The following is a 16,845-nucleotide window of genomic DNA, read 5'->3' on the forward strand; positions in this document are numbered from 1 at the left end:
GAATGATAAATGTTATGTCTGGTCATATGAGATCATATGTGTTATGTTAAACACATGATGGATGCATGTATACCACAATGCTGGTTAACATCAAAAGAACTAAATAATATCTTCAAACATTTACGCAGCAATTCAAGCAAACCTAACTAACCAAGTATTACCAAGTATCAGTACCAAGTATCAATACCAAGTATAAGTATCAAGTATCTATACCAAGTATCATTCAAAATATTTTCTACTATTTTTTCATCATTTGAAATACAGGTTGACAAACTTCATTGTTATGGTATTTTAGTAAGGCCCATCATCATAACGAAAAAATTACCAAATTCAACACCAAAAATAACTATTATAAGATACCAACAAAAACAAGCCCCCATCCCCCTCCCCATCCGCTCCCACACCAAAAGAAATAAATTGGTTAATAAATAAAATTTAGTGCTCATCATCTTATTCTTGATCTAATATCTAATTGAAACAAAACAATAACAAATTAAAAATATTGTTGCTACAAATGTAAAGTGCTTCCTGAATGAATTTTCAAAATGCTAAATGCAAAAAAAAAAAAAAAAATGAAAATGAAGATTTTTTGGTAATATATTTATATATATACATGACATTTACATTAAAGCATGAAGGCTTTCAAAGTGCAAAAAAAAAAATTATATATATATTTATATATATCAAGATGAATGGAAAAACACAAATTTTGGACTAAATCTCAAGTGTTTGATATATACCGCACATTATTCTTAATATCTATAATCAATTATTCACAGGCAATGTGGCTAAAAAGGATTAAATGATCATAGCAACTTTCATCAAATTTTGTCATCTTTCTTGAAAAAAAATCTTTTAGATATTATGTATGTGATTTTTTTTTTTTTTTTTACAATAAAAAAAAACATTTTAAAAGTGAAAAATATAAAAACGAGATAAAAGTACTTCTTTTAAAAACAAATGTGACGTTCAATAAAGATGTGATCAGAGATGAGTTCAACTGACAGAAAATAGAGTTATCTTTTTCTGGGTTTTTGTTTAATTAATAGAATATATATTCTATCACTTTCAATTGAATGTAGCAAATTTACTGTGACCACAGCCACTTGATTAATACCTATACTAACCATGTGTATCACGCCGACGTACTCAACAGGAGCTATACCACAAATGCCCTCCGACCAATGTCGAAAAATCAACCAATCAAAGGTTTCTATTTTATTTTGCGTTAGGCACTATACTTTACCCCATGCAGTCTGTGGGTTAGGCTATTCCAAAATGGGGTGCCAGAAGTAGAATTGTTTCTCTGTAAATGTAGAAACAAACTTTAGCAATAAGGGGATTTTATGGGCATGACATTACAACGTGATTACCAACAAAGATATGAATAATTACATCCAACTGGACTAAAGATGAATTGCCAACAGGGATGATTTTTATCAAATTATGACAGATGCCCTGTGCGTGGATATTTTGCAACACGATCGAAATTCAAATCTCATCATATCTTTATTGACACATTAATCAAGAAATAGATGTCTTTTGGACTGCAAACAGTTGCAGGCAATATTATCTGTTGGTGCTAATGCATATTTTGGTATTCTTTAAGCACTGCCTTCACCTTTGTGTAAACTCAATTGTTACATTTTAGGTAGTAGCATACCTTTTTATTATCCATATTTTAAGCAGCAAAAGACAAAAAATATGGATTTCATACCTTTTCAGTTAGCCTACCGTATATATATATGGAACCATCCATATATGGTCGCTATCAACCAATCTCCACTTTACAGTGGCCTATCTGTCAAAGTACTCGCTGAAACTAACACGGACAAGAACATTTGAAAACATGTTCTCATCTGCAGAAAATGCTTGAAATTCTAGAACGCACACACAATCACACTTTCTCTTCATTCTGGGGAATTTTCATACAAAGCGAAAGCAAATAATTATGTATATTTTTATGTACACTAAAACTGGCAAGAATGTATTTTTAATATCATCAAGGTGTTATTATTCAAGGATATTCCTGTTTTGCTTTAGTTCTCTCTTTATTGCCGTCACCAATTTTTTTCCCCTTTTCTTTGAATATTGAATTTTTTTTCATATACCTTGAAAAATCGATAATGTTCAGATATGTTCAGTCCTCGGGATGGATGGATGCCAATATGCTGCGATCACCTTTCTTTGGCTTATTTTTCCAGGTAAAGTTTATTTTATTGAAAGTACTGCCTAGGGAATGAAACACACAGGCTCACAAAATAAACCTTCAAGTATTAAGAAGGTACATTTCAGCATAAGATTACTAGCGATGCGGTTATTTATTTGTTTAGGTCAAAGGTTATATCATTTTCTCCTCCCACCCTTTCATTCTTCAGCTAGTTGCTAAGCTACGTCAGCTTAAAGGGACACACACGTCGAGGTAATGATGTTAACACAAAAAAACAAAAAAACTCATTGAAAATTTTTGCAGCTGAGAAATTGAAAATGGAATTCTAGGACTCACAAAAGTGTAGTCTGATGTGAGACAAAGCAGGGTCTGCTATAATATCATGGTTTATTAAAAATGAAAGAAACAAAAAAAAATTGAAAAGATTCAGGACCTAAGGAATTCCCCACCAGAGGTTATAAGACTTGTAGGTTAAGAGTACAACAGAATGATTAGGAGTACAAATCCCCTTATAATAAAGCTAGGACCGGAGTCTTAAAGTTCATCAATATTGCCTGCAAATATGCCAAAAAGGCCAGATAATGGTTCAACAGGCATTATACTGCCATTCTAAAAGTATAGTTATCAACACTGAGACATTTAACACTTCATGGCTTGGGAGAGCCTGTAGATCAGAGTCTCTAGGAAAGTACTTATCAATTTCTAGCTTTCTACAATGTTGGGCTAAAATGCTGACACCTGCTGTTGTGACCATATAAACTTCTCAAAATTACTCAGATGCAACAAATCAACCCCCCCCCCCCTCCCGGAATTTCATAATCTGATGATACCTATAGAAAAACTCATATCACTTTAATTAGACGAGCCTGTGCGGTGGTTTGATTTAATGGGTCGTCCGTACTTTTACGTTTCGGACTTAAATAAATCCCGGGTCTGGCCTAGCTGAGACACTTCAATGACAGATGCCCCTTTATTGGTTAAAGATCATATTCCAGCTAGGCAAACAAAAGCTCACAAGATTCATCTCATCACCTAGCTCTATGAAATTTAAAACTAAGGCCTAAATATGTCTTGGTTTAGATCCTATATCCTAGAGGTGAAGCGCTTGTTTGTGGTAGGTCTACCCTCTTGTTTTCCTTTTTTTCCAGATTTTTCCTGTTTTATCAGCTCAAACCAAAACAAACACATCTACAGTACATGTTATCAGCTTTCTGACAGAAATGTACAGATTGGTACTTGATGGGGTTTAAGCAAGCCAATTCCTAGTTTTGTAATCCCAGTTTGTAAAAGCCACTGGAAGATGATTGTGAAGTTTTCCGCTTAGAGGTTAATACTTCATTTCTTTCGTCTTAAATAATTCTCCCCTTCGAAATGTACTTTTATGAAATCGATACCTGGCCTTGAGAAAGGGACGTTACTACTATTGAAGACTTGATTACACAATGGACTGAAGCAATCCATTGCAACCTTGGTGGATTTATATGATAACATCAAATACTACAATGGCTGGCTACCTGCCTTGATCTGTAGTTTACCAAAAACATTTTTACAATTGTTATAATAAAAACATCCGTTACAATCATACTTCTAACCATGTTTCCATAACGCTTGAATGTATGTAATAAAATAATGTACACATTGTCTTACTCTTTTCAGGACAAGACATTAGTTAGACCCAACTGAGTCATCCAAGTCAAATCATGTCCAACTTCCTACATTGTCCATTCACTGTCTGTGAATGTTGCCATGAATTGTGTACGGATGTGCCCATGTACTGTGCACAATATGTATTATGTGTCCTGCATTCACTACACATGAATGTGTCCATTCACTATGTATAAATGTGTCCATTCACTATGTATAAATGTGTCCATTCACTATGTATAAATGTGTCCATTCACTATGTATAAATGTGTCCATTCACTATGTATAATTGTGTCCATTCACTATGTATAAATGTGTCCATTCACTATGTGTAAATGTGTCCATTCACTATGTATAAATGTGTCCATTCACTATGTATAATTGTGTCCATTCACTATGTATAAATGTGTCCATTCACTATGTATAAATGTGTCCATTCACTATGTATAATTGTGTCCATTCACTATGTATAAATGTGTCCATTCACTATGTGTAAATGTGTCCATTCACTATGTATAAATGTGTCCATTCACTATGTATAAATGTGTCCATTCACTATGTATAAATGTGTCCATTTACTATGTATAAATGTGTCCATTCACTATGTATAAATGTGTCCATTCACTATGTATAAATGTGTCCATTCATTATGTATAAATGTGTCCATTCACTGCGCACAAATGTGTCCATTCCTAGAACAAATTCCAAGGAAGACAAGACTGAACCCCCTCCCTTAAGCCCTCCCCCCACACCCATCCCCTACCCCACCCCACCCCTAATAAACAAATCTCTTTTAAGTGCATGTTTCACCAATTAACTAATCAACGGTTTCATACTACATCGAGGCAACAAGAGAGACAATTTGTAAATTCTTTGCAAGTTTCAACGATACACTGATCACGTACACAACATAAGTAATTCCTGACATTTTCTTGTTTTTGTTATCATCCTAGTCTGAGAATGTTATTTCTGGAATATCGAGCATTTCTGTCGCACAGAAAGGAACTTGAAATGAACAAAACTTTGACAATACCAATAAGTAAGGACTTCACAATCAAATTGGATAAATATTACATCACTGAATATGAATTATATGCAGAAAATGCTATATATCGTTGTGTGAAGGAACAACACCCAGAAAAGTTTTCAAATCAAAAGACCTTTTCTTTTCTTTAACCATTGTACTAACTACCAGTCTATATAATGAGCAAATAAGCTGAATGTGAAATCACAATATAAAAAAATAACCCTTGTCAATTTGAATCCACAAACTGCTATATAAGTAAATGACGTAATGGAACAATCTTCAAACAAATGTCACTCAATGATGATGAATTAAATTGATGCAATCTCTTTAAAATCTGTTTCATTTAAAAAAAAAATATATTAAAATATCCTGAAGATAAAACTCTTGATATATAGACATTGTTTTATATATGGAGTGCATTTAGCAATATACACTAAGGCATGCAAGGTGGTGGAAGTGTGGAATACTGTACTAATTGGACGGCAATAATTTAAGGACACATATGAGGACTGATTGTGACAAATCTCAAGTGAAATAATTCATTTAAAATGTAGAATATTTGAATAATTTTTTTTCCATTTAAAGAAACAAGCTCAGCATTCTGAGTGTGAACAGACAAATACAATAAGATGGACATGGTAACACTTGATTTGCATTTGTGTGATGGAAACTTTTAAGTAAACAATTGATACAGTGATAAAATATCTTATTTCATTAAAATATTTAAAGAAAAAATAAATTCCTTCAAGCAAAGGCTGAATCTTTTCCACATTGTTTGTGTGTTAGGCTAACTGCCAATCTTGTGTTCCTTTTCACACTATTCAAACTCTCAATCAAGAGAACAATTCACTGAGGTGTATGACTAAGTACATACCGATACGTTCTTGTATATATTACATAAACATGAAAGAAAAGCTGCACAAGGTTGTGATACCATGATATACTTATGTTCTCAATTTGAAAAACCTGAAACCAATTATTCTACATTCCATAACATGACTAGCTTACAAGCTAACGATCATCAAAAAGTATGTGTCTCATGAACAAGTAATTGGCATGGTGTTTTAGTGTTTATGACAAACAGGAATGTACTCTGTGTGTAAATGTATCAAAAACACAAAACTTGTTACAGGTTCGAACTAACATTGAAACAAAGAATATAACGAACACAAAAGTTTCACATCCCTCTCATTTTTACAGAACACAAACGGTCTTTTAGATTAATACCATTGCTCCAATAGAAAACTGTGTGTTACACATAGAAGACAAATTGAAAAACATTACTATTTGATGGAATCTGTCTTCTTCTTTAAATAATTCTCATTTTTCTACTAAATAAACATGATTTGATCAATTCTGACAAAAACCAAAAACCTGCGTAAAAAGTTTGTGATTGTTCGAGGACACTCCAAGTTCCTTCAATATACATAACAATACAGCAGTACAGAGAGAGATACGATGAAGTAATATTTGCAGCAATCAGAACTGATAGCTTCCAAGATTTTAACAACTAAGAATTTATTAAATTAGAAGAGTTTTGGTCAAATGTGTCACAAATTGATATCTGACCTATGAAGAAAGGAATCCCCAACAACAGATTCCAACCAGATAACCCATCAGGACAAACTGCATTCAAGAAATACACCAAGATAAGACAAGAGTTCTATGATGGAAAACCCCTCAAGATAACGACAAAAGCAAGGAAACATGCTGTAAAGATACAGGGTCTTAGTGAGGAGAGTATCTAACTAGGAAGATTCCTTTCCTAAAGTTAGTTTGTATGAGGATGAGGTCGTTCCATTTGTAATGACTTACTGCACCATTGTGTGCATTGACGACCTTCAACGTTGGTCAAAGCACACATCTTATCCAGCATTTTCTCCTCCAGTCTTCTTTTAACAAGAAAACCTATTTCATACCTGTTGTACTACTGAGTTCTATTTTTCATTGTTTCATATAATTGAATAGAGTTAATATAGAATTCTTTTATTAAAAGCATATATATTTTGTCTGATTTTTTTTAATGTAATATTCCAAAGAGATATCAAGGCTTTCAAATAAATAGTGTGATCTTTTTCAGATTCCTTACATACATACAAGCAGTATAAATAATAATAATAGTATTTCAGTGTGTAGCCAATGTCAAGGTTTTTTGCATATTTGCAACTGACACAAACTTTGATGCGACTTAAAGAGATGGACGTTGCTCGTGATGAGCTTCTCCTGTCCAGTTGAAACCTTCGTCCATGAGCCATGTGACGTTGATCTCGTGAACTTTGACCCTATTGACCTGAGGGTTGGTTGAATAGACGAGAAGTAGAAAGTCTACTCCGCCCTCCTACGACGGTCCCTCTGCGTATATAGCCGAGAGCTGGCTCGGACATCTGTCGACAGCATTCATCTGTAAGAGGTTGTTGTCTTCCAGACTATGTCCTGTACTCATAACACCAGAACCAGGACCTACATGCTGGTTACCTAAAAAATAAGGAGGGGGGTGGGGAGGGGGGATAGTTAATGACTTGTGCAAATAATCAAGTTTTCTAATAATTTCTTTATTATCTTAGTTACTGGTCTTACTTGATGGCTTGCTTGTTTGTTGTTATTTGTATTTTTTTCAATGCGATGACCTTGAAATACCCACGCGATAAGAAGCACTCTAACTTCAAATGACTAAATCTAACATTTTTTGATAAGACTCTATTAATGGTATGGGTAGATACTCAAACTTAAAGTGATTGGGTGCAAAAACAGCCAAATAAATAAAAACTGACCTTGCATTGAATAACTTTGTGGAAAGACATTGTATAGGTGAATTGACCTGCTTTCCATGGCAAAAGACTAACTAGTTTACTAGTTCAGAATCAACCCTATTGTTGGTACTTATTAAAAGAAAAAAAAAAGGGAGATAAGAAAGGCACAGGTAAAACAAAAAATCATCCTTCCCTCTTTTTTTTTTACTTTTCTCCATTCCCTGGTATTTTCATGGACATGAAATTAATCAAAATAACCAGAAAATTGATTTATAGGTCAAAATGTTACAAAGTTCAAACCGCTGTGACAGTTACAAGGAAAAAGAAAGATAAATGAATTAGCCCTTCCTGTCTCCTAGAAATATCAAAATGTGGTTCCATTACCTGCAACATATACAACATGTCAAATATCATCTCTTCCCATCAATGTTACTTACTTTGACGACTCCGGAGTCAGATGTCCGGAGATAGATAGTGTTGAAGTGCATACATTGAGAGGAGACAGGTGAGAGTGAGTGAGAGACATGAGTGCAAATAAGATCAAAGGTGAGAGAAGGAGGAGAGTGCTTGAGTAATCTTACCTCTCTCTGTTATAGACTGGGCTGAAAGCACTCTCTCCAGATTCGCCACGGAATGGACATTAGCCGAGCCGTGGTCCCCCGCCGATCCTACGAGCCTGCTGCCGATGGGCGCCAGGGACTTGCAGGAGTTCATGGGTAATGGCCTCGGTAGCGGGTTGAGGGTCTGAAAGGTGATGCTCGGTCGGCTGTACACCGTGTGGTGTTGGTCCGGTGGGGCCGGTCTTCGGAATGTGCCGTGAGGTACTGGATTCACAGGGTGCAGCGAATGAGCGTGGTGGTGGGCTGGTCTATAGGAGTTATTTCTCAGACCTGCAGTAGTCATAGGGAAAATGAAATACAGAGGGGGGGAGGTTAAAATACTGGGACTAGTAGTCCACATTTGGTCACACTCTCCCAGGCAGACAAAATATCAATACTATTATTAACCCCAAAACTTTACAGGTTTGGGTACTATACATATACTGTACATATGCATTCTTTATTTCTAGATCTAGCCTAAAAAGACAATTGACATGTTTGCACTGAGCCACCCTGGAACCTATTCAGGTTATCTGCCCTCTTTCGTCTGAATCTACCATTCAGAAGTTTACGACGAGATTTCTTGTGAGAATTTACTCACATTTTTTGTGTGAGTGCCAGCATAAAATTTCAGGCCACTCTTCCACAAGCTGATAGGGTGTAGACAACTAAAAGTTCCATCATAACCTTGTACTTTTGTAGTCAATTGCATAGTTTATCGATGATAAGTTTGAAAGGCTAACGGACAGAGTTTCCTTGCTACTGAGTTGAACATTTAAAAGTGTTATGCATTTTGCAATGGGGGTAATGGATGTCAATGTGCTTCTAAAGTTGTGGTGAGGGAGGGCAGGGGGTGGGGGTAGTAAGGCCTTGCAACATTGGTGTAGAAACTTATCAAAACTTGGGGGTGGGTGGGTCAGATTAGCAAAATTAGGGTAAAAAATAGGGTATGAATCATACTTTTAAATCCCTTGAGTTATGAAACAGAAATAAACTTCTTTTACCTTATTTTTGTCCATTTTGTGACCTTCAAAGCTGTGTTTTTCCTACCAAAACCAAAATTATATCCAGTTCTGCTTGTCACAGCCACAGACAAATCAGGGATTTTCCCCTTTCAACCAGTCTTTCAACATTCTAGTAATAAAGATACTATCCAAATGTCAAACCATAACATATGAACTTTGTAAATTCAAAACAAAGTAATTTGCAATGTGGTCCATATTTACAGATATTTCTCCTAACTTCCCCTCCCCCACCATTTCAAAAGCCATTTGATTATTGCTGTACAATATAAAAACCAAATTTTGCCTATTTGTGAAAATGCCACAGTTACTGAATTTCTGAAGTATACTGAAATTCTTTGAAAAAAGGGGCATGTTATATCACCTTGAGTATTATTGGTGACCTTTTACTCTTGACCTTAGCAACCCTATAAATACCTCAAATCCCATCTGATACTAAGCAAAACACAAAATCAGTTGCTATTTATACCACCGTTTTGAAAGCAAAATTAGATTGAAAAAATTCATATGCTATATACATACTATTCTGTACTGATCATAGAAGAACGCTTTGGTATTCCGTAAACAAACATACATTTCAACATAGATGATTGAAAAAGAAACCCTTGTCACTACTAACAACAAAGCTTATCCTGTATGATACCACCCAAAAAACAAAAAAATCTTTTTAAGCCACAGGACAGCAAGGACATTTGTATCTACAGCAAGTATGCAAGGTTCTGATATTTGTTATAATAATATACTGGAAATACCAATAAAGTTTTTAGTACTAAATCTACTATGCACATAAAAGCATTTCTTTACAAATATAAGGAGCTTTTATGTAGCACTTTTCTCAAATACCTGATAAGTAATTCTCAAATACCTGATAAGTTATTCAAAGGAAAAAGAAACCATTGAAAATAGGGCTTAAAATGTGGTTTTGTGAAATATTCACTGTGTTACGTGAACACTGTAGAGGTCAACTAGTACGTCTGGTTTTATAACTTCTCTTTAATTTGCATAATTAATACAACTAAATATGATGATCGTCATGAAATGATGATGATTCCTTTTTGAGTCTTTAAAACTTAAAAACTCTAAAAAAAGGTTGGTAAGGTTGTACCTTGACAGATTACGGTGTTACGCTGACAGTCTCCTGGGGCTCATTAGCAAGTTACTATCTACAGATTTGCCAAAGGCTGTTTATGAAAAATTGTCAACAACACACTAGGCTTCCAAAACCTGGCTGACTTTAATATGTTAACACCAAGTTTATCCTAAACAGAATGTATGAACATGTATAGTAGTAGCATGGTCTACCAAAATATCACATTTAGCAAATATATCCATCCAAATAATTTATATCATTTGTGTCAAATCGTACAGCGGGCGTTGACGCAAATTTTAACAACAGGCACGACATATCCACCATCGGTGGGGCAAGCAGAATCTGAGGCACCGTTGTTGCATGGATATGAAGGAAATCCAAAGGACTAGAAGCGATGAAAAATCTGAATTTTCAAGTGGAACCGATGGCGTAGACACCTGTTTAATTCTTAATACACCTTCAAAGAAGGCTGAAGAAAAACAAGTGTTATACCTAGAATTAAAATTAATCCCAGTTGTCAAAACTAAATTTCAGATGTCCCAGATATTCTCCTGATAAATATGATGTTGCCTTCCCAGGTCTCTAGCTATGAACTGCTTGAATGAGTTCAAATGTAACTGTAGTTACATTTTGTACTTTTCATTCAACTGCCAAGTATTGCTGACGAAGGTCCCAGGCGGACCGAAAATTCCAATATATTTTCTAAAACTTTACTCCTTATTTGTCAATTATGAGTCATATCTTATTTCTCTGGTTTTCTCTAATAATATTTTCTTTTGGAGTAAACATGGATTTTTGTTATTATATATATATATATAAATATATATATATATATATACATATACATATATATATATATATATATATATATATATACATATATTGAACCATATATTGAATCCAGAACAGTGATAGGAACTTGAGATCATAAGGTTTTCCACAGAACTTCAATAAAAACCTCATAACTCCATAGATATAAACAAATCTTCAAAGAGCTATATTTTTTTTAGAAGGGAGGGGGGGGGGGTTGGGAGTGGCAGTACAAAGTTAAGTGCAAATACCATGTTGTAAGACACAGCAAACATCCCTTACATATTTTGCCAGGGAAAAAAATCACCTTTATCCACCTTCTAAGACAAGAAAACAAGTAGACCATGTTTCCTTTAATCTAAAACATCTGTTCATTACTGGGGCAAGCTAAGGAGAGCATAAATGCAGTCCATCTGGACTTATTCTCTCTCTATCTCTCTCTCCCTATTTTTTTTTTTTTTATTATTATTTTTATAAGGTCTGTTTCATATCATGGGTAATTCTTGACATTTTTTATCTTTCCTATCAGATTATTGCGTGCAAGATACCCTAGACATTCAACACATTTCTGTCTCCTATTCCATGACCTCTGACCTCGGGGAATTCGCCCCTAGGCTCAGATATCATGAACAGCATCCAGCTTGCTTGTCTCCTGTTTGGAGACAATCAGGAAGCCAAAAAAAAAAAAAAAAAAAAAAAAAACGAAAGAAGAATCAAAAATGTTCTCTACAGATCCGGGTGAAATTGCCTCTCATTAGTGAGTTTCATATTTTGGATCCAGTGAGACTCTGACATCATACATTATCAGCAACTACCCCAGTGGAGAAATTGGCAAAATAGTCCAATCCAAGAAATATTGCCAAAATTTATTACTCAATTTTTCCCCCTTTCTGCATGATGACCACTAGGAAATTTACCCTTCTGTATATCTGCATTTAATTGTAATCTGAATTCCTGTCCACTTATTTGACTGTGCCTCTTAAATGTTCCCCCTCCTCTCACCCTCCCCCCCTGCCCTGCCCTCCACAACATCTTATCATTTTGTTTTTGTAAAGATAGACAATCAGACAATGAGATCTGATACAGACTGATACAAATTTTTTGTATATTTTTTGTATATATTTTGTATATTTTTGTATATTTTGTATATATTTTGTATATTTTTGTACGCTTTAATATTTTGTAGGTACATTTTATATTTTGTGCATCTTAATATTTTATAGGAACGTTTTCATATCTATATACATTATTAGACGTCTTATTTGTTGTTTACAATTTTTAATGTTTTGAGCTCTTGTTATCAACCAATTTCCATTGTATTTTTATATGATTGGCTGAATAAATATCTATCTATCTATCTGTCTATTTCAGGAGTGCTCAGAAAGTTTACTGTCGCCAAAAGTTTTCCAACTGTCGACACAATTTTCAGTGCATGAAGGAACGGTCTTGTTGTCTATTTAGTAATATTACTTCAACAACCCCAGATTTCCACTTTCCATTTATATCTAGCACTAACATGCAAATTCATGCTTGTAACTGTGTCTCATAGCAAAGCAACTTGTAGAGTTTCAGTAATAAAATTTGTTTTTTAAATTCCATAATAATTCATAAATTCCAAATATTATTCAGCGAGTAGCAGAATTCTCTTTTTCTTTATATATGTATACATATATTGGGGGGGGGGGGGAGGGGGGGGCTGTGTTCTGTGATCTTTTCTTCTCCTTGACAAGAGTGCTTGATAAAAAGTTGTTGTTTAAGGATTTTATGTATAAGAACAGACTCCATGCTGTGCATAAATTTGCATAAATATTTGCATCCTCACTGAAAATGAGTGGGAAGTTTCTAACCTTTCATTCTGGTACTGTTAAATTTCTTAAACAAAGAATGGTGACCAGATGTATGGGATTTGAACTCAGGACAAAAACAATTTATTCTGTAAAATATCTTGATAGACTTAAGATGAATAAGAATGACACAAAGTATTTATATAACTCCACAACAAAGTTTTCAAAGTATTTTCATGCAGATGAGACCACTCACCTGCAGGGTGAAGACAGTGCCTATAAGGTTGCCAGATACATGATTTAGGCACTCAAGAGTGCTATTATTGTGAGGAGGCATGTTAGCAAAGGACACACATTTAACAAAGTAGGGAGACTATGAAAGAAATTGATTTGAACTGTTTGAATGGCCTTTGGTGACTATTGATAGGCTGTTTAATGATTCCAGCAACATTGACTACGTGTAAAATTAAGAGTCCAGATGAATGAGGAATTTTGACTGTGATATGGTCACTTGTTACAAGATGGATTGCATTCCTGCTAATTAATGACACAGACACATATATATATGTGAGTAAATGATTTGAGCCGTTTCTTGATTCACATCGATGGTAGCCCATCCCCTTCCCACGCATTCCCATAGCACCTCTGCCATTGTTTCTCTGGGGTTAACAGTATGATAAACATGTACAAGTGGGTGCGATAAAGGTGTTTATAACACTTGACCTGACCCAGATCTACACAGGCTCAGACTTTGTACTGCACCTGACATTGAGCAGGCAAGTTCAATATGATAGTATACCAGTTCATACAAAATAGCAACATCACTTTCACACTCAATGTCAGCATTTTCCAGCCAACTTTGTTGACAACTTACCATAATAACAAGAATACGATATGAAATAACTGTGCAATTTTCAATAATTACACAGAATTGAATTCTCTCCGAAGCGTTATAACATGGTATATACAATATTAACACTTAGGCATAAAATCAACCTACCAACAGACTGACATTCAACTTGCTTTGTGGATGTATGTCCAACACGAATAGAACATGAGTTATTTTTTGTGTGGTGTTGAAAAGGGGACAGGGGGTGTACATCCTCAACCTCCCCCTCCCCTCCCCTCCCCTCCCCTCCCCTCCACCCCCTCCCCTTTGATCCACACCTGAAGTATATGTCTCTAAGTTAGATTGAGGGGTATCTGAATATATTCATGAGTGATTATTACATGCAGTTTTAATCTTCCAAGATGTTTAACGTTGTGGTATAGAGATTTACAAAGTAGTACAGTTATTACCGCTGAACAAACAGAATTTATTTTGTGCTACAAGAAGGAAGGAAAAGCTGGTTCAGATTCGATTCTTGATCCAATATTAAAAGATCACCACGATGGAAACAGATGATTTTTCCGGGGAGCAAACTCCTCGGGAACGATATCATAGGCCACTCTCCCTGAATGGTAACTTACAAACAATTGAGTGGGCAGAGTCTCGGATAGGATTGAGGAGGGGGCAGTGCAAAAATTGTTACCAGTTACAAAGAGGAGTGAAGCAAATTATTACATCAAGACCATAAATCAAGTAATTTTACTTGGAAACCAGTGGGAATGGACCATACCTTCCTAACCCCATCCACCCTACCTTCTGTGGTTGGATCATGTCCTAACTAACCCTCAGTGGTCAACTCAGTCGTTAAACTATGACTGTTCTTACTGGACCCTCAGTGACCAACATTGCCCCCCAACTTAGAAGAATTCAAACTTTGTTGTTATACAACAACAAGTCTAAGATACATTTTAACACTAGCGGATGCAATGAATAGAGAAAAGCTAATGGCTTTCCAAGAGCTGGCTCTAGTATCGAATAAAAGAAGTATTTTAAAAGGAGTATGATCTACACCCCCAGAGTGTTAGTGTAGGCTGAATTGCATCATTATTGACTGTATAATTACAGTACAAATCACCAGGGAAGTACGAGACTGGGTCCCAAGGAATCTGAAACTGGCCAATCAATACAATCAATCCAAGTAACAAAAGTGACTATTGGCTTGTAAAACCATCATAATACATTCTGTGAAAATGCTCCACTGTTTACCTTAGAATGGGACTAGTTGCTTATGTGACATGAAAGTATTTATAAATACAATATACTTTCCTGTTACAAAACATACATGAATCATGACACATCCTTGAAGTATAGTCAATTATTTGGCAAAGGAAGTTAATGTTCTACTCAACAGCCACTTAGCTTGATTTACCTTTTTTACTCGAGACGAATTGCTCAAGCTTCAAGTGGCACAAAAGACAGAACTCTTTCTGTACACTTTTTTTTACACGCAGAGGCTAATGTTGAGAGATGGTATACAGGATATTGTCGTTTATAAAATAGTGTTTATTTGACTTTAAAGCTATGCATATGTCAAACTTTGTTGCCGAACAAAATCAATCTACAATAATTGAGATTGAGAGTGAGTACAATTTCGAAAAATGATATAGCATTGGTCTTTCAAACAACTTCGCATGGAAGCTTTGACCCTCAATTCAGGTATTCGTTTGACTCATGTAATTGGAAAACTGCTCAGACTCTGTGCAGTTGGAGAAAGCAAGGTGGATGGCATAGGTGGGGGTAGGAACCCCTCCCCCCACCATTCCTACCCTCCTAGGAAGGGGTAGAAGTATGTAGTACATACCTGCATCCTATGGGAAAGATCACAACACCTACATACGTTGAACCATGCCATCCACACTGTGATGTAAATTTACATTTTTCTCGACCAAAGTCTAATCAATGAAGGGTTAATTAAAATTTGATCTGAACTTTGAAATCCAAACTGCGAATAATTGAGAAAACATGAACGAAAAGAGACGAGAATGGTCTCTCCCGTTAGGAGGAATGAAAATGAAGTTGTCTTACTATGTAATGGTGCAGTCATTGGGTGCTGTCTTGTCTTCAATGGGGCACTGCTGGGACCATGGTGGGTATTTCGTCTGGGAAGCAAGGCTGGAGGAAATGTTCTTCTCGTTGTTAAGGGTGGTGGTGGATGCGGGAGTAAAAAGTCCCTTGTACTGAAAACAAAGAGCAAAACATAATTTCAGTTATTGCATCCAAAAAAATTATATCACCACTATGGTAAAAAAACAAACAAGAAAACAAACAAACCCCTCAATAATTTTTTCCTCGCTCTAGATTTTTATTTGATCAAACCTTCAGTTTTCCAGAAAGTGAATCCCATTATCCTGTGATGATGTCATCCTGGCAAATGTTCTTCGAAAGATTTTCTTTCCTATTAAAATAGTCTGTTTTTGATATGTCCTTTTTGAATGTGGTACATTACAAATTATCATTTCTTTTCCTTTATGGTGGGGTCGTAAATGTTCACTTCATTTAGAACTTCTCCACAGTGGAAGTAGTTTGTGAAATTAATACTTTCCTTATTCTTCATCATTCGCACAATAGTAAAAATAAAGATTTGTCGTCAAAATTTCCATGGTGATATATCACTAACTCAGCTGTTGCCAGATCCATAAAATTTCACCAAGTTACAAAAAAAAAACAATACAAAAGATTGTAACTAAAGATGCAGGAAATTCCAAGCAATTCCCCCCCCCCCCCCAAAAAAACCACAAAAAAAACCCCCATCAAATTACAGCTTCTGAGAGGATAGTTTCAATGGAGGAAACGTTTGTAACAACTGCAAATTGACTGATGATAATATGGCAAACACAATTGTCATCTAATATTCAAAACATTCAGAGAAATAATATTACAAACTTTGAAGGTACAAATTCAGCAGAGAGGAGCATTACGAACAAACAATAGAATAAGAAGCCCCATGAATCATCGACTTTTAAACTTTTTCCTTTCATCCGTCTCTCTCAATCGACCACAGCCTTTCTTCTTCCAAATTTATATCAATTACTGAAAATCACTGATAAATTTGAAACCCTT

General features: G+C 35.3%; 1 protein-coding gene across 1 annotated transcript in view; it reads right to left on the reverse strand.

Moving 5' to 3' along the window:
* Positions 1-579: 579 nt before the first annotated feature.
* Positions 580-16,845, reverse strand: part of LOC139977448 (zinc finger protein GLIS3-like) — a 67,462-nt gene continuing 51,196 nt past the window's right edge. Inside the window, exons 8-10 of the mRNA XM_071986791.1 lie at positions 15,811-15,962; positions 8,173-8,481; positions 580-7,316 (exon numbers count right to left, since the gene is read on the reverse strand). Coding sequence (XP_071842892.1) covers positions 7,180-7,316; positions 8,173-8,481; positions 15,811-15,962 — 598 coding nt within the window. The 3' untranslated portion in view covers positions 580-7,179. The remainder of the gene's footprint in view (positions 7,317-8,172; positions 8,482-15,810; positions 15,963-16,845) is intronic.

Source organism: Apostichopus japonicus, chromosome 2 (genome assembly GCF_037975245.1).
Source record: "Apostichopus japonicus isolate 1M-3 chromosome 2, ASM3797524v1, whole genome shotgun sequence".
In the NCBI taxonomy this organism is placed as follows: Eukaryota; Metazoa; Echinodermata; class Holothuroidea; order Aspidochirotida; family Stichopodidae; genus Apostichopus; species Apostichopus japonicus.